Raw genomic sequence first — 20,880 nt, 5'->3', positions numbered from 1 at the left:
AAAATAAAAATGTACAAGCCAAACCCTTGTTCCACTAACTAGTTTTTCTCATAGTACCTTAATGGTTAATATTTCATTAAAGCATATGTAAAATAAAACAATTCGACTTTTTTATTTTTATTATTACTTACAATCAACATTTATAACAAATTTCTAACACCATTCATAAAATGTTTTGGATAATTTCTTAAAAAACTTCTTTTTTTTATGAAAAAAATGTCCAATAGATAAAGTTTAAAAGGGGGGTAGGTGATAAAAGGTGATACAAAATAAAAAATTACAAGACAAACCCTTGTTCCACTAACTAGTTTTTCTCATAGTACCTAAATGGTTAATATTCCATTAAAGCATATGTAAAATAAAACAATTTGACTTTTTTATTTTTATTATTACTTACAATCAACATGTATAACACATTTCTAACACCATTCATAAAATGTTTTGGATAATTTCTTAAAAAACATATATATTTTTTAATGAAAAAAATGTCCAATAGATAAAGTTTAAAAGGGGGGTAGGTGATAAAAGGTGATACAAAATAAAAAATTACAAGACAAACCCTTGTTCCACTAACTAGTTTTTCTCATAGTACCTAAATGGTTAATATTCCATTAAAGCATATGTAAAATAAAACAATTTGACTTTTTTATTTTTATTATTACTTACAATCAACATTTATAACACATTTCTAACACCATTCATAAAATGTTTTGGATAATTTCTTAAAAAACATATATATTTTTTAATGAAAAAAATGTCCAATAGATAAAGTTTAAAAGGGGGGTAGGTGATAAAAGGTGATACAAAATAAAAAAAATTACAAGCCAAACCCTTGTTCCACTAACTAGTTTTTCTCATAGTACCTAAATGGTTAATATTTCATTAAAGCATATGTAAAATAAAACAATTTGACTTTTTTATTTTTCTTATTGCTTACAATCAACATTTATAACAAATTTCTAACACCATTCATAAAATGTTTTGGATAATTTCTTAAAACACTTCTTTTTTTTATGAAAAAAATGTCCAATAGATAAAGTTTAAAAGGGGGGTAGGTGATAAAAGGTGATACAAAATAAAAATGTACAAGCCAAACCCTTGTTCCACTAACTAGTTTTTCTCATAGTACCTAAATGGTTAATATTTCATTAAAGCATATGTAAAATAAAACAATTTGACTTTTTTATTTTTATTATTATTTACAAATAACATTTATAACAAATATTAACAGTGTTTGGTAATTTTTGTGTTGCAATTTAAACATCCGACCACTAGATGGCAGCAGTCATTACCTTCCCCACACCCGAAAAAACAATTTAATTCCACAGGATCCGGGCAATGACTGAGGACGAGAGGATACAGTGACTCCAGCAGCTTTTAAAGCTGATGTTTCGACATATTTTGGTTTCAAAGCAAATGAAAGCAGTTAAGACTTTGTGAAGAGTCACGTGGTCTGTAAACACCAGAGTCAAGTACACGGACAATACTACAAATATATCCTTGTTCCTACAGTATCACAATATGTCGTATTGGCTAACTTCATTGGCCGAACAATATCAAGTTTATCGATTGCATCTTGAAGGGGGAGCTGCATGTCAATCATTTTTCTCTTCCGTGTAAACTACAAACTATTGTAACCCAAAGTTGTAATGACAGACGTTAATAAGTTTTTTCCTGCCAAACTAAAGCTCATTATGACTTATGAAGGCATCGTGAAAGTCTACCGAGTCACAACCTGTTCGCCACCAATTAGACGAGCGAACCGGCGAAGTCGCTGTTGACTCGTGGCGTCGCACGGTTCTCCGGATTCCGTCGGAACAGCTCGTGATCAATGGCGAGACATGTGATCACTCTATTTTGAGTGATGCTTCAATAATGGAGCGGCCTACGCTGCCGAGATCTTCGCTGTCACGCCGGGAATGAGGGAGCCGCTATTTTTAGCCACAAAATGAGACCAGCTTCATTTTCGTGCGGCGGAACAGACCGTTTTTTTTATTCAGGAAGTTTTTAAAAAATGCATTAGAAACTATAATAATCTGCCCCTCTCTCATAGAATAGATATATTCTGCATTAAATTAACCATTAATTCTGCAATTTACACTGAGCTCCCTAACCTCTTGAGACTCAAGCTTTTGTGTGATGTGTAGTTTTTAATTTCCCCTGGGTTTCTGGGACGTGAAGGACTTTATAAGTATTAACTCAACTTCGCCTTGTGCAGAAAATAGTTTTTCCAAAACATCCCAACATTACTACAATTACTACTGTAAATATATTAAATTCATTTCAAGTAAATGTTCAGTTGAAATGTTTTGTTGTGTGTTTTGCTGGTGTTTTTGTAATTGTGTTTTCAATGTGTGTTTGTGTTTTGTGGATAATAAGCAAAAGGCAAAGTTGTTAAATTAGAAATTTGTTTTAACATCATTGATATTGGATTACAACAACATTTATTAATGCATTGTTCATTGGAGTGTATTGGTGCATCATTAAAGCCCAAGTAGGTGTTTTGAAAAACAACGTGTATGGCTCCCCCTGGTGTTGAAAAAGTGTTTTAGGTAATGTCAAACTATATTCAGTTTTTGCTAATTGCTTATGTATACATTTTGGTTTGGAGAAAGGATCTTGTTTTGACAGTATTTTCATGGTAACTTTAAAAAGTCCTGTCAGTACTAAAGCCATATGAAGTAGTTGTATCTTTACACACAATGTTGTATATTGTTTCTTAAACCTCTTCACAGTCGTCTCTACTTCAATTTAATAGTGAGACGGGGAATCCTGGGACGAGACAAATTATCAATATGAATTATTTATTCGCTCTTATTTTTCTTCTAAGGCGTTTCCCACTGCAGTCTAGCCTCATATATATATTTTTTCATTTCTTCACTCAACGCTTGTGTTATCACTGGGTCAAGGTGACCCAGAGGCATGAAAACAAATATGTTTGTGGTGTCCATTGTGTTGTCTCTGGGTCAAGATGAACGACCGCCACCACTGCATATGTATTTATGGAAGCCAGGGGGGGTCACATTTGTTTTCGGGCCTTCGGGTCACCTTGACCCAGAGATAACACAAGGGTTAACACTAGCCAATTGAATGTATCTTCTTTAATCCAACTTTATTGTGTTTCATTCTATACCTTCAAGCATCTTTAAAATATATCTCCTGCCAAGGTAGTCATGAGTTGCTAGAGCATTATTTTAGTGTCCACTAGGTGTCACTTTCTAATTTATTTGTATTGAAAACTAGTGATGGGCTGATGAAGCTTCATGAAGCAGTGTCATATTTGTAGGAGTTCAGTAGGGGGCGCCCTCAGATTAAAAATGAAGTTAGGTTTTATTAAGAAAGTGGTTCAAAGCAGTACAATAGACCAGAGAGTGCCATCTAGTGGGCTTTGAGGGCGCCACCTGCTGAGCTACATGAATATGACAGTCCTATTTATGGATCTACCCTCAAAAGTAAGATAAGCAGAATATGTTCCCATGGTTACGTGATGTTTTGGGCAGCGTTTTACAGGGGTCCCTCGTTTATCGCGTTCTAAATATAACCCGCAATAGACGAAATCCGCAAAGTAATCAATTTTATTTTTTACAATTATTAAACATACTTTAAGGCCTTAAAACCACCAACCACACACTTTTATACGCTTTTCTCAGACATGCATTAACCTTTTCTCACAGTTCCTCTTTTATTTACACACTCTCAGAGTTATGTACTCCCTGTACTGTACTTCTGTACTCCCTTATGTTACCTTGACCAGCCTTTCTGGCGTCTTCACCGTACTTAGTTCTTAAAAAAACTCAGGAGGTCTAAGTTCCCAAACTTAGCCGGCTCGTTCCTAGACGTCGGTAACGTATAGTTTTATATGAAACCGCTCACAGGAGTCTTCTGAGTAATAACAACTACTTTCTTTTGGCTTAACTGGTTTATTTTTTGGAAGCACCGGACTTCTCAAACACACATTGATTCTACTATTATTATTAGTATTGAGTCTACTGACTGCTTTAAGAAACATCTTGAGACATTTTTATTTGTTCAGGCTTTTCCTTGATTTTCTGTTGTGTTATCAGTTTTATCTTGACCTTTAAAATATATATTTTATTGAATATTGTTTTGATTATTTAAGCGCTTTGTGCCCCTGGTCTGGAAAAGCGCTATACAAATAAAAATTACTTACTTACTTACTTACACCCACGACTATGCTACATCCACCACTCACAATACCACCTTATTAAGGAGGAACATTGGCTGGTAACACTTAGCCAATCAGAACCAGGAACACATATGCGGTTCTCCCTGTTTCATACTGTACGCTGCAAAATTACACTAATATTTTAGTGCGTTATAGCGAGGCACCACTCTATCTGTCTGGCCCATTGTTAGGAGACATCTCGGTCTTTTCTAGCATCTTGGAGACACACTAGGGGCCCATATGAACGGATGATATGCATGATTAAAAACCGACATTAGTACATTTTTTTAAAGACAAAAAAAGGACTTTCTTTCATTAAAATAAAACCCCTCTAGGTCAAAGCTCTTGAATCATGAAAAGCCGCGGCTCAGGACATTTGTACCGAGAAGGTAAATAACAATAACAGCGATTACCTGAGAAACTGCTGCGACTTTCTCTCTGGAAAGTGTGCAAGAGCCATTTAATGAGCTCACTGTTAGCAGGAACGTAATGTTAAGCAGGTAAATGGCTCCACTTGTTTGCCTGAGTGTGTTCCATGTTACTTTCTGGCTCCAGTATTATAACAATTGTGTTGTTTATCCTGTGGACCATGATGCTCTGCATGCGTGTTACCACTTTGTTGTTTACAGTGTGTACCGGTAAACAGCCTCTGAGACTACAACGGTTACGATAAAAACAGTTTTGTTTATAATGAGCCCTCATTTTCAGAGGTGGTTTAAGGCATCATTAGCTGTCGTTGTAATGACAAATGTTCCCAGTTGAGAAAGGACTCGCGACCCACCACTGGTGGAAGATGTAGTTGTAAGGAAATAACCTTTAAATTAAATTAAATGGAGGTTAATATGAAATTACAGATGTACTGCGCGATATATTACTATAGAAGATGACAAGACTAGGTATGAATGAAATTGTTTTACTTATTATTATTATTAATGGTAGTATTAGTGAAGTTTATTAGTTGTTTTAAGGAGAACCAAAAATTAAAGAAATTAAACATATAAATCGAAATAGAAAAAATAATAAAATGACTATGTTTAAGGGAAATTATTGTTGCTGTTGTCATAAGGAGAACCACAAATACAAAAATAAAATATAAAATATTTTTAAATATTGTGTAATAATAATAATAATAATAATAATAATATATAATAAAACGTAATTATTGTAATTTTAAATAATTTTGGAATATTGGATGTGTATTAATCATGTACAGGAAGTGTATCAGTTAATAAAGCACTTTTTTTAAATTAAAAAAAACAAGAATTTTGTTAATTATTTGAGCCATTTTCATAATCATTACTCTGTAGTTCGTAGCAGTGTTTTACTTACTCGATGCAAGACTGAAATACTACATTGAAAACAAAGGAGAAAAGTAAGTAAGTAAGTAAGTAAGTAATATTTATTTATATAGCGCTTTTCCAGACCAGGGTCACAAAGCGCTTAAACAATCAAAACAATACTCAAAAAAGTATAAACACTTTAAAGGTCAAGATAATACTGAGAACAACACAGGAGTTCCAGAAAATCAAGCAAAGCCTGAACAAATAGAAACGTCTTAAGATGTTTCTTAAAGGAGTCAGTAGATCCATCAAGCGCAAAGAGAGAGGAAGAAGTACTGTATATTGTGTAATACAGGGGTACACTGTTTCGGTTTGCAAGCTACTTTTATAATGATCAAGTCCACAAGATCTACCTTCATCAAATTTTCTCAACATAAGTACAAACTTTACTCAAATGACTTGAACTGAATGAAGTGAATGGACTGATAATCAGTCATGATGGAAAGAATGTGTGGATTTAATCATCTTCATGGAAATGCTGACTTGCATAAATAACTATAAATAGTGCAGTCAGTTTCCTCCTAAGCAGGTACTTTTCCTCTGAGAGTAACTTCCAAAAATGTCCATGAGACCTGGTCTTAAGTGTCAGCCTGTAGTGTTAAATCTCATCCTGCACTGCAGACAAGTTCAGACTCGTATGCACTAAGACTTGCATTGATTTCCAACTAAAAATGGTCATTCATTCGAACCCAAATGGTGCAAAAAAATATTCAGATGTAAGAATCTGTGCTTGACACGAATTCAAGCCTTTTTCCTTTGTTCATCAAAATCAACAAAGAATTCAGACGGGTTCATCCCTTTCCATGCCTCGGATTTCAATATGTTGATCATATTTAAATGAAGCACAAGACTTAAATTTCTACTTTCTGTGATCATGAAAAAAAAATAAATAAATAAAAGCATGAATTCAAACCAACAGTTTATATTTGTTAATTTTAAACATGTCTGACATGAATCACACTATTGTAAATGAGTTCAGATGTGCTTCGGTGTAAATGTTTAAATTTTACATACATGGTTATTAACAAGAATACTGCATTTACAGAGGCGAGCAGTGGATTATTTAACTTTTAAAACATCTTCAGATGAATACAACTGTTAATCAGAAACTCTGAGCGTCATTAGAATGTGTGGCTCACCTGAACAACTGTTTAACGTGTTTGGGTTTCAGCGTATTCTTATTATATTCGTGAGATAAAGGTAATTTACAAATAGTCATCATTTGATGAATTAATACAAGTGTGTTTTAAGGATGTATCTTCGATCACGTGATCACATGAGGAAAACCGGTATTTATTGCACTTTCATTGGAACTTGCAGCTTCACTTTGATGGAACTGAAGTGATCAAAAGCGCATTATTTTGTTTGATATATTTTTGATTGACATGCACATCAGTCAATCTAAGCTCTCTTCACTATTTTCTTATATCATATTTTATTTAATCACGCGATCTACTCACAACAGCTTCGCGATCGACCGGTAGATGTTTAGGTCAATTTTTATGTAGTCGTTATTGTTTGATGTTATAGGGAAAAAAAAGTATTGTTTATCTGAGTTTAATATTTTAAATCACAGCCTGGTGAGTAAAAAACTGTATTTCAGAACCTTGGACAGCAACACTCACCGCTGTATTGCTGAGCCAAAAAAAAAAACGACCCTTAAATAATATTCTAAAACATTGGTTTAACCTCTTGTGATGTTTCGTTTTGAGCAGAACATACAAAGTCAGTGTGTGGAGCCAGCGCCGTGCTTGGCTCTGATTAAAGTTTCTAAGTTGCAGAGGATCGCCAGCAATAAATTCTGAGGCCATTGATTTTTCACAAGGAGAGTATTCAACATTGACCTTTCGATGCCGGGGCCGTCTGCATGCCAGATGATTCCGTGTTGGTCTTTTTAAAAAGCTGCTCAATGAGACAGTCTGAAGGTGAACAGTTCACATTTCCACCGACACTCACGCCCTTGTCTTCGCTCATGGTGACTTATGTGCTCGGACGATCGTTGTAGCATCGCTGGGATTTTTGTCTTGCCACCAAGTAGTAGTTGGTAGTTGGGAGTCAGTGGATGATGTATCTGAAGTTTTTTTCCCTAATAAATGATCTGTATTTTTGTGTGTACCACAATAACTAATGTTATGATGTGCCGATGAAGCTTCATGAAGCAGTGCAGTATTTTTAAAAGCTCATTGGGTGGCGCCCTCGGTTTAAAAATGATCTAAGGTTTTTATTAGGACAGTTGTTCAAAGCAGTAGACATTAGTGTCATCTAGTGTGCTCCAAAAATATACATGATGCTTCATGAAGCCTCATCGAATCATCAGTGTGAAAATGAAAAAAAAAGACTCTTAGATCCTACTTAAAGGAATCTTATGTATTGCTTTAATTGCTTTAATATCTGAAGAATATTAAAAACCTAATCCTTAGAATTTAAATTAGAGGCGATGTGCCAATGAAGCTTCATGAAGCAGTGCAGTATTTTTAAAAGTTCATTGGGTGGCACCCTCGGTTTAAAAATGATCTAAGGTTTGTATTAGGAAAGTTGTTCAAAGCAGTAGACAATAGTGTCATCTAGTGGGCTCCAAAAATATACATGATACTTCATGAAGCCTCATCGAACCATCAGTGTGAAAATGAAAAAAAAAAGACTCTTAGATCCTACTTAAAGGAACCTTATGTATTGCTTGAATTGCTTTAATATCTGAAGAATATTAAAAACCTAATCCTTTGAATTTAAATTAGAGGCGATGTGCCGATGAAGCTTCATGAAGCAGTGTAATATTTTTAAAAGCTCATTGGGTGGCACCCTCGGTTTAAAAATGATCTAAGGTGTTTATTAGGACAGTTGTTCAAAGCAGTAGACAATAGTGCCATCTAGTGGGCTACAAAAATATACATGATGCTTCATGAAGCCTCATCGAATCATCAGTGTGAAAATGAAAAAAACGACTCTTAGATCCTACTTAAAGGAATCTTATGTATTGCTTTAATTGCTTTAATATCTGAAGAATATTAAAAACCTAATCCTTAGAATTTAAATTAGAGGCGATGTGCCGATGAAGCTTCATGAAGCAGTGTAATATTTTTAAAAGCTCATTGGGTGGCGCCCTTGGTTTAAAAATGATCTAAGGTTTTTATTAGGACAGTTTTTCAAAGCAGTAGACAATAGTGTCATCTAGTGGGCTCAAAAAAAATATACATGATGCTTCATGAAGCCTCATCGAACCATCAGTGTGAAAATGAAAAAAAAAAACGACTCTTAGATCCTACTTAAAGGAATCTTATGTATTGCTTTAATTGCTTTAATATCTGAAGAATATTAAAAACCTAATCCTTACAATTTAAATTAGAGGCGATGTGCCGATGAAGCTTCATGAAGCAGTGTAATATTTTTAAAAGCTCATTGGGTGGCGCCCTTGGTTTAAAAATGATCTAAGGTTTTTATTAGGACAGTTTTTCAAAGCAGTAGACAATAGTGTCATCTAGTGGGCTCAAAAAAAATATACATGATGCTTCATGAAGCCTCATCGAACCATCAGTGTGAAAATGAAAAAAAAAAACGACTCTTAGATCCTACTTAAAGGAATCTTATGTATTGCTTTAATTGCTTTAATATCTGAAGAATATTAAAAACCTAATCCTTACAATTTAAATTAGAGGCGATGTGCCGATGAAGCTTCATGAAGCAGTGTAATATTTTTAAAAGCTCATTGGGTGGCGCCCTCGGTTTAAAAATGATCTAAGGTTTTTATTAGGAAAGTTGTTCAAAGCAGTAGACTATAGTGCCATCTAGTGGGCTACACAAATATTCATGATGCTTCATGAAGCCTCATCGAATCATCAGTGTGAAAATGAAAAAAGAAAAGACTCTTAGATTCTACTTAAAGGAATCTTATGTATTGCTTTAAATGCTTTAATATCTAAAGAATATTAAAAATCGAATCCTTAGAATTTAAATTAGTAGCGATGTGTCGATGAAGCTTCATGAAGCAGTGCAGTATTTTTTAAAAGCTCATTGGGTGGCGCCCTCTGTTTGAAAAGGATTAAGGTTTTTATTAGGAAAGTTTTTCAAAGCAGTAGACAATAGTGCCATCTAGTGGGCTCCAAAAATATACATGATGCTTCATGAAGCCTCGTTAACCCATCACTACAAATGAGTGATTCTGGCTCCGGCCTAGGGTCATTATAGTGTAGTAGCAACCTCATACACTTTCGGTATTGCCGTCGCAGATTTTCCCAAAATTAAACCAATAATTACAGAAAAGTAAAAAATGTTAAGTATTGTTGCCTCTTTAAAATTACACTCAACCGTGTTTGTGGAACTTTTTCCCGGCGTAATGACTCTGTGGAGTCCAGAGGCGAGAGTGAACTCCAGACCTCCCGCCACCATCACACCAACAGAGATAAATCGAGCGAGACAGCCCGCAGGCTGTTTAAGAAGCACTATGATATGCAGACAAGTTTCTCCAGCGCTGCTTCGCTAATGAGTGGCACCGACCACGCACACGGCCACCGCTGACCCCCACTACCTGTAGATAAGAGCCGCGGAGGGAAGTGAGTTTAGGGGCCCCCGGCTGTAGGCGGTGCTGCTCGGCGGCGACATCATTAACATCCAGAGCTGCCACTTTAAATTGGTGATTAATTTAATAACTGACATTATTCAGTTAGAGGACGAGTAGCCACATCATGCTGATGCATTTTTATACGTTTAAAATAAATAAAGAGCAGATAGAAGACAAGCTGAAATGATATGACATAGAGGAAAAATGATCTTTTAGAAAATGAGAAGAAATATATAAAAAATGTGACATATTGATAAAAAAAAGTTCAAGTAAACATGAATACAACAATTATTTTACATTTTATTTTTTATAATGCTTATGTTTGTTTAAAATAATAGCCTAAAAACTGAATTTTGTAAAAGAAAAATGCTACTTTAGTAATCTGGCCAAAAATGAGAGGGAATATCAAGGTAAAGTAAAACATTCCAAATTTTAATCTTGGATTTAAAAAAAAGTGTATTAATTATTATTTTTATTGAAATTAATGGTAACATACATGTGTTTTTTATAATAATAATAATGTATATTTTGCATATGATACCAATTTAGCATATGATTATATATTACACTATATTATGTTATAGTGTTTATATATATTAATATATATGGATTTTTGTATGGATATCTGTGAAAAAATATGTGCCAAAAAGAATTTATAATTAAAAAGGGGTAGGAAAATACAGGGTTTTGTTATGTTTTTTTATTCTGCCTTTTTGTTTAATTTGTGTTTTTTAATTTTGTATGTACAAATAATTTACATATTTTCTGAAACATTTGGAAATAAATAAGTAAATTCATTCATTCTTATGTATATGTGTGTTTTGAGATCTTGCTCATGGACTCCAGTCAGGAGCTCTGAAAACATCCCAAGTTTAATATGTATTCTATATAATATTTCTAGTGTAAAGTGTAATAGAGTCAAAGCAAACTGAAAGTAGACACTTTACTTCCACTTCCTTTTTCTTTATTTTCGAAGAGTTATCTGTTAGTATTTCAATGACTCTTACATTAACAAAATATTAAATACTTTCACTATATTGTTGCTGCTGATATGATCCAATGAACCACGGACAAATATAACAAAACAATTATTTAACATTTTAAACTTTTAAAGTTTGCTAAACTTTTCAATTTTTCAAATAAATGGCCAGATACGGAGCTAATACCACTGATGTCAAATCATTGATACGATGTCGCCATTGAATCATAAATAATCTTTATCTTAGATTTAGATCACAGTGACTTGATTTTGGTGCAACAAAATACATCAAAAAATTGACGAGGACACATTTTAATTGATGCAGATGGTGATCTTAAATTCCAAAGTGATAAATGACTCCATCTATCAGAGTTAGTGCCCCCCCCCCGCGACAAATTAGCTCTAAACCGCTTTTTTTCCCCCCCTCATCGCAGCGAGAGCCTCGCGTCTGGTTTACAGTCCCGGAGACATCGTCCTCGCTTTAGTCCCGACTTTGGCTTGATTGATTAAAATGTCACCTAAATGCATCCTGACTTCAAGTCCCAGCAAGAATCTGGCGGGGGCCCGGGGATGACAACAATTTGGAGTTGAGGCTGACTGGAGGTAATCACTCACGGCACTTTCGCTCAAATGTCACTTAATCAAGGTGTGAGCGTGTCTGTGTGTGATTGCTTTGGTCTTTTCACGAATCCTAATTCCTCTCTTCAAAAAGCTCCCTGTTGTACTTCCCCGGATAAGTCATGATCTGAAGTGATGCGGAGGGTCCGGCCCGTCAAAGATCAATATTAAATAATGACGCTTGTGTGAAGATGAAGGACACCAAAAAAAAAAAGAGAACATGAATCCCTCTCTTCAAGAAAGGACATTTGAAATTTCGGTGGTTCGCTCGACATGAAAGCGGCTCTTATTAATATCCCGGGTTTTTAGATGAAAAACACAGACAACGATGCTTTGATCGCACTCTGGCTGGAGTTGAAACAGGTTAAACAATCTGTCAAACGGACGAGACCGGATCAAGAGTCCCGCAGGTACCGGGGCTAATGAGCCTCTCTGCGATCGCGGCCCCCCAGGACCGGGACAAGACCTCGGTCCACCTCGGAAAAAAAAGTCCTTAAAGTTAAAAAAAAAAAAAATGACCCTCGTGCTGCTCACGCTCAGTTGCCTTTGATTAAAGAGCGCGAAAAAGATAAGATATAAAAACGGATTAGCAGTTTGAGGAAACGCGGAGAGCAAAAGCAGACGAAAACTAGATTTGTTGATAAGATTCTATCATCAAATGTACTCAAAACGTGCTCATAAAAAAAAAAATAATAATGTGTATACATCGACAAATCTGTCTGCTGCAAGAGTAACATTATTTAGAAATAAAATTAAACTATTTTTTTACCTTATTAAGTAAAAGTACAAAAGTAAATCCTTGTGATTTACCAGAAATACCTTCTATTGAGCCTGACGTCCTGCTCGCTTTAATCGTTTTCAACAAAAACATGATTTAAGAAAATGGTTAACCAAACATTTTATTACAGTTTTTTAGTAAGTTATTAAGTAATTTAAATTTATATAGCGCTTTTCCAGACCAGGGTCACAAAGCGCTTAAACAATCAAAACAATATTCAATAAAGTATATACTTTAAAGGTCAAGATAACACTGAGACAAACACAAGAGAATCAGAAATACGGGGAAAAACCTGCAAAAACAAAAATGTCTTAAGATGTTTCTTAAAGGAGTCAGTAGATCCATCAAGCGCAAAGAGAGAAGAAGATCGTTCCAAAGCTTAGGAGCAACAGCATGGAAGGATTTCTCTCCTCTGGTCCTGAACCGTGTTCAGGAACCATCAGTAGATTCTGATCCACAGACCTCAGAGCCCGAGCTGGGGTGTAAGGCTGGATCAGATCAGTGATGTAAGGAGGAGTCTGACCATGAATAGATCTGAAAGTAAGAAACAGAATTTTAAAGTTGATCCTGAAAGAAGTTTTAAGGATCGGAGAAATGTGAGTTCTTCTACTAGAGCGGGTCAGAATTCTCGCTGCAGGGTTCTTCTCACCTTAATTTCGACTTTAAGAGTTGGGATTATTTTCCGAGTGACATTAAAATGAATATTTGACTATAACTCTAAAACAGAACAGATTACTCTGAAAAGAATCCCAACTCTTAAAGTCGACATTAAGGTGAAAATGGGTTAAGTTTGATCTACAGTCAAGGAAAAAAGAATGTTAGAATATCTTTGTTTTGTTCATAAAACTACCTCCTGTGTTTATCATACGACTTAGAAAAAGAAACATAGAATGCCAAACTACCGCTTCAATCTTATAACCTTTTTAATAGTAATGTGCTGATGAAGCTTCATGAAACAGTGTCATGTTGTTTAGAGGTCAGTAGGTGGCGCCATCATTTTAAAAATGATGTGATTTTTCATAAGATCTAGTGTTCAAGTTAAAAGAAAATAGCGCCATCTATTGGGCTCTGAAAATAATGACACTGCTTCATGAAGCTTCATCAGATCTTCACTACTTTTTACTTTGGTTTTTATTCAGAAAAAAATGCAAAATGTCAAGTTATCAGCTCTTAAATGAGATATTATTGTCCTTATCATCATATTTTGTTCAAACAAATGTGTCTTTATTGGTTCCGATCATCAAAATCTACCAATACATTGAAATTAAAAAGACTCCTTATCTCCAGACCACTTTAATAGTGTGTAAAAGTCTTAAAAAAGCTACTTATGCGATGAGTCAAAACGCATTTTTCACTTCACTAACTTTCAAATAATTTAGAGAAAATGGACAAAATGATCATTATGCAACCATATTACCATTTTAGATTATGCTCTGAAACTAAAGCTTTTGTTTAAAACAATGAATGAGACACAACCTTTGAGGTCACTTTGACATTTACATCAATAAAAAGAAGCTTAATTTCAATTCCTTAGATCACGCTCATGGTTGAGGGAGGACGGATATTACATAAGAAATATTTTCCCAAGGAATCGAGAGACAAAAAGAGGAGTATATATAAAATATGTATCGGTGTGACACTGAACTGATCAGACAGGTGAGTCAAATCTATGACTCACAAGGACGTCCTGCTGAACAACCCTGGGAGAAGTCAAAAAAACAAGGAAGTCTGTCGAGGAGGCGAACAGAAAAAAAAAAATAGAGCGCGAGACAAAGCTGAACGTCAAAGACATGCAAGACGGTTATATAAGGATTTAATAAAATAATAATGTGTTTGGAAAAACTTCTAGGGTGATGTGATGATGCAAATGACAGCACGATGTGGTAAGTAAGTAAGTAAATAAGTAATTTATATTTATATAGAGCTTTTCTAGACCACGGTTACAAAGCCCTTAAACAATCATAACAATACTGAATAAAATATATACTTAAAAGATCAAGAAAAGTCTGCATAAATAAAAATGTCTTAAGATGTTTCTTAAAGGAGTCAGTAGATCATCAAACACAGAGAAAGAGGAAGATTGTTCCAAAGCTTAGGAGCAACAGTCTGGAAGGATTTCTCTCCTCTGGTCCTGAATCGTGTTCAGGAACCATCAGTAGATTCTGATCCACAGACCTCAGAGCCCGAGCTGGGGTGTAAGGCTGGATCAGATCAGTGATGTACGGAGAAGTCTGACCATGAATAGATCTGGAAGTAAGAACCAGAATTTTAAAGTTGATCCTGAAAGAAACTGGAAGCCAGTGAAGAGTTTTAAGGATCGGAGAAATGTGAGTTCTTCTACTAGAGCGGGTCAGAATTCTCGCTGCAGAGTTCTGTATCAACTGTAGACGAGTCAACTCCTTCTTGTTTAGACATGAAAACAAACTGTTGCAATAGTCTAAATGAGAAGACACAAACGCATGAATTAAACATGGTAAACATACACAGTAAATGTTCATTAATGTGAATTTAAATTTTACTTTGAAAGATTTTCAACACACAAACTATTAATAAGCTACTTATTTATATGTGTATCAACAGCAAATTAGCCGCTTATTATAATGTACTAACTCACACCCTGTTCATTGTGAATATATTTCCCTGTATATTAACAGGAAATACAGAAGTAATTCAAGATTAACTATTAATTCAAGATAATTAGCTTGTATATATTATTTACCCCTTAATATGTATATTTACCATAAAAGGAGTCGTTGACTGTTATGCATTCTATTTCAAAAGGGAAACAACAAAAAATATGCCAGTTGTAATAGCATCATAATTACCTAAAGAATAAGTCATTGTAATTGTGAAAATGTTGGAATAAGGATTCTGTTAATACTGTTAAAAAAAACTGTAAATTGTAAAAAAGATAGATAGATAGATAGATAGATAGATAGATAGATAGATAGATAGATAGATAGATAGATAGATAGATAGATAGATAGATAGATAGATAGATAGATAGATAGATAGATAGATAGATAGATAGATAGATAGATAGATAGATAGATAGATAGATAGATAGATAGATAGATAGATAGATAGATAGATAGATAGATAGATAGATAGATGGATGGATAGTATTTTTAAGCTGAGAGTACCACCAAGTAAGTTCTACAAAATACTACACTGCTTCCTGAAGCCTCATCAGCAGATCAATTTTGATAACTCTTAACCGTCCACCTGTTCAGTTTTTTCAACATTAAATGATGGTAAAAACATACATTTTTATTTTGTGCATTAGAAAACATTTAGTTTGTCAAACTCACTCCAATTTCGGTTTAAGTTCAGTGCATTTGCAATCTGGCTATGTTTTATCCTTCATTAATCTTTTTCATTTTCTATTTTTTTATTGTTTTTCATTTAAAAAAATATCCATCAACAGCGATGATTGTGTTTGTGTTTGTTCTGTTTGGAATTTTGATTCGTGTCTATCTCCAATTAACATTGTTGGAAATGTAACCGAAAACACTGTCATCGCTGACTATGATTTCCAGGCGCTGGAAATAGTGTCCTTGGTAATAGCAAGTCAGAAAAGTTGCACGATCATAAAGGTCACTAACTCGGTTGGCAAACAGCGTTTTTGAAATTCGAGTCAGCATGTTTCGCCAGTTTGATCCTCATCTTCTGCATTTTGTTTTATATTTTATGTTTATTTGTTTTGCTGTGTCCTTGTGTGGGTTATTGATGAGTGTCTCTGTTGTCCCGGTGCAGAAGACAGGTTATCAATATGGACTTTTTAAACAATTTGGTTGATTGTGTATGATGTATTTTATAGTATGAATAAATGTGTTTCACTTTCTGTCTGAACTAGGAGCAAAATTACGTATTCATTGTTATTCATCATTATCTGTCAAAGTGTTGATTTCTACATCAAATTAACATTATCTAAATGTAGAACCACTTGTTTCTCCTGTTTATTTAACCATTTTGGTGTTCACCTTGACCCAGAGGCTACACAAGGGATACTGCAAACACATTTGTTTTCAGGCCTTTGGGTCATCTTGACCCTGAGATAGCGGTTAACATTTAGTAGCAAGATAAACCGACACAAAAATAATGTTCCTACCAGCCACTATTAGTCCAGTCCAGTGTTTTTTTTTGTTTTTTTTTCCAGGCAGTAAATAGGGGGAATTCATATTAACGATTGGACTCAAACCAAGCCCGGATATTTAAAGTATTCACGAAGCTTCATGAAGACATTTTTAGTCCCTGTTTTTTTTAACTCAGCATGTGACTCCATTTTAGTTGTTAATTTACTTTCATTGTGTCAAGTTAGTGTTTTTTATCTTTCCCTGTATTTTCTTTTCTTTGTGCAAACTGCTCTTGTTTAAAAGTACTATATAAATAAATTTGAGTTGAGCTAAATGAATCCATATTTTTGGTACCATTTGCTCTGTAATCTATGTTTACGAGTGAAAACATGACACTGCTTCTCCAGTCACTCCAGTCACTGCTTTAAAGCCCCCAAATGTGATACTTAAATGCAATAATGTTTAAATATTTTTACAATCTGAAAGATGGATATAATCCTAAAATATTTTGATTCATTGTTTTTGTGGGTGCAAACTTTTGAGAAGATGTGATTTGTTTCGTGAACAATGCAATATTTATTGATGTCGCATACAGTCTATACACTGTTGTAGCGTCGAAGTAGAACTAAAAATGACCTCTCACTCACTTCAACACTGCTTTTTTTATGTTCTCAAAATCTACACACACACACAATAACACACCCGAACTCGTGTCTCTCATCTCAACAACCCTACTCTCTCTGGAAGTTTGGAATTGACAGTTTCCTTCCAGCACAACAGCCAAACTCATGTTCCGACTCTGCAACTGTTGGGGAAAAAAAAAAAAAAAAAACTGCTGCGAGTGTGTTCCGATGTTGTCTGGATGAAAAGGTGCTGTTCTCATAAAAGATTAATAGTAGCTTAGCCGCCGGGAGGCTGCCAACAACTGGAGATCCATAAATAAGGCTAAATGGATCAATATTTCCTCGACTTAAAAGAAAAACCTATGGCCGCCCGTGCCTTCGGAGAGCGCTGGGAGAAAGGTTAGCTTTTAATCAAAGGTATAATAAGAAAGAAATGTTGCCGTTTTATCGTCTGAATGGGTGGTCGCACACTCGGCATCTGTGTTGTTGTAGCGAACCGATTTATTGTTCATGACTTCATACTTTTTCCTGGTATTCCGGAAGATGGATCCATCTGAGAGAAAACTTTCAAGACAGATTTGACAAAGATTATAGAGCAAAGACTTTTAGCCCCAAAATATTGTTGTGACAACATCATGACACAGTTTAAGTTCTAAATAAAGAAGATAAAGGCTCAAAAGCACAAGCTTCGTTTTCTTTGATAACATGCCTTTGTTCGACTTTCTCACACCATCCTGGAAATATTAATCTCAATAAATAAAGTTAAAGGTTATTGAAAAGGGTGATTAGAAAGTTCAATTTACAAGAAAGAAACGTTGGTTACTGATGGTAGAGTTCAGTAGGTGGCGTTTTCACTAATGATACTGCAGGGTGTGCCCTCCAGTGGACACTGAAAATGATGACGCTGTTTCATGAAGCTTCAGTAAAAGGGCTCAGAGAGGTGCGTGTATGACATGTTGAACGCACGTGTATGACTGGTTGACCACGCAGCACAGTGATTTTGTGCAAAAAAACAGACACACCCGCTCAAACCGATGGCAGTAATCTCACTCCATAGCCGTCCGCCATGATGTGACGTGCGTCGTAAATCCCACCCCGTGATGAATCAATGACGTAATTCCGCCCACGGCGTGTCGGCTCAGTCGGCGCAGAGTCATGAAAGTGTCTGTAAACAAGTCACCCACCAGGTAATGTTCATATATAAGGCGCTCCGGATTACAAGGCGCACTGTCGTTTTTTGAGAAAATTAAAGGCTATAAAGTGCGCCTTATAGTGTGTGAATGTTTCAAATGTTGACGTCTTCCTCTCCAGCAGATGCAGTAAATCCTTCATCATGACCATGTTTTGAACTAATTACTTTATAAAGTCTCCCCCGTATGAAATTTCGGCAAATGAGAGGCTACGAGAGCGGAGTCCATGATGGTGTATTATAAAATGTAAGTAAGTTCTCTGTCTTCTCACCCTCACAGGAGCCTGATGCCTCGTACTCTAAACAGCCAGGTGACGTTGGAAAAGACCCCAAGCTACTTCGTCACCAGAGAAGCCCCGAGACGGATCGCCAGCATGTCCCACGAGACCAAGCTGATCGTGGTGGTGCGTAACCCGGTCACTAGGGCTATCTCCGACTACACCCAGACTCTCTCCAAGAAGCCCGACATCCCGACATTCGAAGAGCTGGCGTTCAAGAACCGAAGCCTGGGCCTGGTCGACGCCTCCTGGAACGCCATCCGGATCGGGATGTACATCATCCACCTGGAGAACTGGCTCCAGTATTTCCGACTCTCCCAGATCCACTTCGTGAGCGGCGAGAGGCTGATCACGGACCCGGCGGGAGAGATGGGTCGGGTGCAGGACTTCTTAGGACTGAAAAGAATAATCACTGACAAGCACTTCTACTTCAATCGAACCAAAGGTTTCCCGTGTCTGAAGAAGCCGGAGAGCAGCAGCCAGCCGCGCTGCCTCGGCAAATCAAAAGGTCGGACGCACGTCCAGATCGAACGGGAGGTCATAGAGCAGCTGCAGGAGTTTTATAGGCCATTTAATATCAAATTCTTTGAAACTGTGGGACAAGACTTCAAGTGGGACTGAGGGCAAACTCTCAGAAATGTTTATTAGGATTTATTGTACAGTAAATATACATTTAAAAATATATCTCTAAAGTGCCATTTCTGTAAAGTAAATAAAATATATGAATCTTTATCAAAATATACCCTTTTTTTCTACTTTACAGATGCAGAGTTCGTTAATAAATTATCATTTTAATTTCAAAATAAAAGTTGCTCAGACATGTATACTTTGACTCCGTTATTACTCCAAAGGTAAAACATTTTCATAAATTAAATTATACTGTTTTAAACTATTTTTGTTGTGTTTTAAAAATAAATAAAAAATAAAACACATATGTTTGCATCTAAATGTGTGTTTATGCTGTGTTTTTCTAGGATTTTTGGGAGGGAAAAATCACGATATAAGTAATTTTAAAGGTGGGGTAACCTTCCTTCACATTCTATGCCGAGGGGGTTGCAATGTCAGGTTAAAGAAGAAGATTTAAACAAACTTATGAGGTCCATGGATGCACCAGAGGAGGATATAAATAGATGGATTAAGGTGGAGGAGGTTAGTGATGGAAAACTAAGAGGAGGAGACTAAAAAGTTGGAGAGTACTTTGTGAAGCTTTGACAGCCCATCAATAGTCTCACTTTACCTTGAAGGTAGATTCCAGTCAACATCTGGAGAACATTTTTTATAATACATTATTTGTATTATAAAAATACAAATAATTTATTATTTTTTGTGTTGTTTTTCTCTTTGTAAGGAACAATTACACAATATATACAATATTTATCATGCAAATCTAATCAAACAAACAACTAAATGAATCTGAAATTAAACTAAACTACTACTACTTCTTTATTCAGCATTATTTTAGTGTATCGCTTTTTCATTCTCCAAAAGAGACATTTTTTTCTAAAAATTATTCTTATTTTCTCATCAACCTTGTTGATTTGCACCAGTGTCACATGTACGACCGTGGAACGAGCATCTATCGACAAATCCTTCGTTGCGGTATCTGAAAACCACCTGAACCCACAGAGCAAATACCAAACAAGGTCTTGTAAATGTCATGAACTTTAAAGAGATTCAGCCAATAAATCAAGACTGTCTCGCATTCGGATGCACATTTAACAAACAGGTCGTTTCAAGAATACTTTTTTTTTAATGACATCATTCAGGATTGATGCAGTTGCTGCCAACAGCTTTTAACGGAAAAACACAGAGAGAAATTAATAAAGATGTTCCAAGATATTTAATCTGAGAGAAGAAAGTTCATTTGTTTTGTTTATAGTTAGTTTATAGTTTTTAAAACTATGCTAAATGTTCCTAAATATTACATTTGGAGAAGAAAGTGTATTAAATGTTTTAGTTTAGAGCTAGTTTAAAACTATGCTAAATGTTGAATCATAGAGAATAAAGTTTGTTTAATTTCATAGATTATAGGTAGTTTCTAGTTTTTCAACTACGCTAAATGTTCCTAGATATTGAATTTTAAATAATAAAGTTAGGTTTTTTAGTTTATAGTTAGTTTATAGCTTTGAAATGATTTCAAATGTTCCCATATATTGAATTGTAAAGAAGAAAGGTGAGTTTTTAATAATGACTATGCTAAATGCAGTTCCTCATTGCAATAAGTCTTTTCTATGTTTTAACAGTTTTAATAGTACTTT

The 20,880-nt window shown here is 35.2% G+C and overlaps 1 protein-coding gene across 1 annotated transcript in view; it reads left to right on the top strand.

Annotated features, from left to right (window-relative positions):
• hs3st2 (heparan sulfate (glucosamine) 3-O-sulfotransferase 2) overlaps nt 1-19,335 on the top strand; it is a 35,044-nt gene extending 15,709 nt beyond the window's left edge. Inside the window, exon 2 of the mRNA XM_087809798.1 lies at nt 18,625-19,335. Within this exon, the coding sequence (XP_087665924.1) occupies nt 18,625-19,243 (619 nt within the window). The 3' untranslated portion in view covers nt 19,244-19,335. The remainder of the gene's footprint in view (nt 1-18,624) is intronic.
• The last annotated feature ends 1,545 nt before the right edge of the window (nt 19,336-20,880 follow it).

This window comes from Callionymus lyra, chromosome 15 (genome assembly GCF_982586985.1).
Source record: "Callionymus lyra chromosome 15, fCalLyr1.hap1.1, whole genome shotgun sequence".
Taxonomy (NCBI): domain Eukaryota; kingdom Metazoa; phylum Chordata; class Actinopteri; order Syngnathiformes; family Callionymidae; genus Callionymus; species Callionymus lyra.
This window is presented reverse-complemented; position numbering and strand designations above follow the sequence as displayed.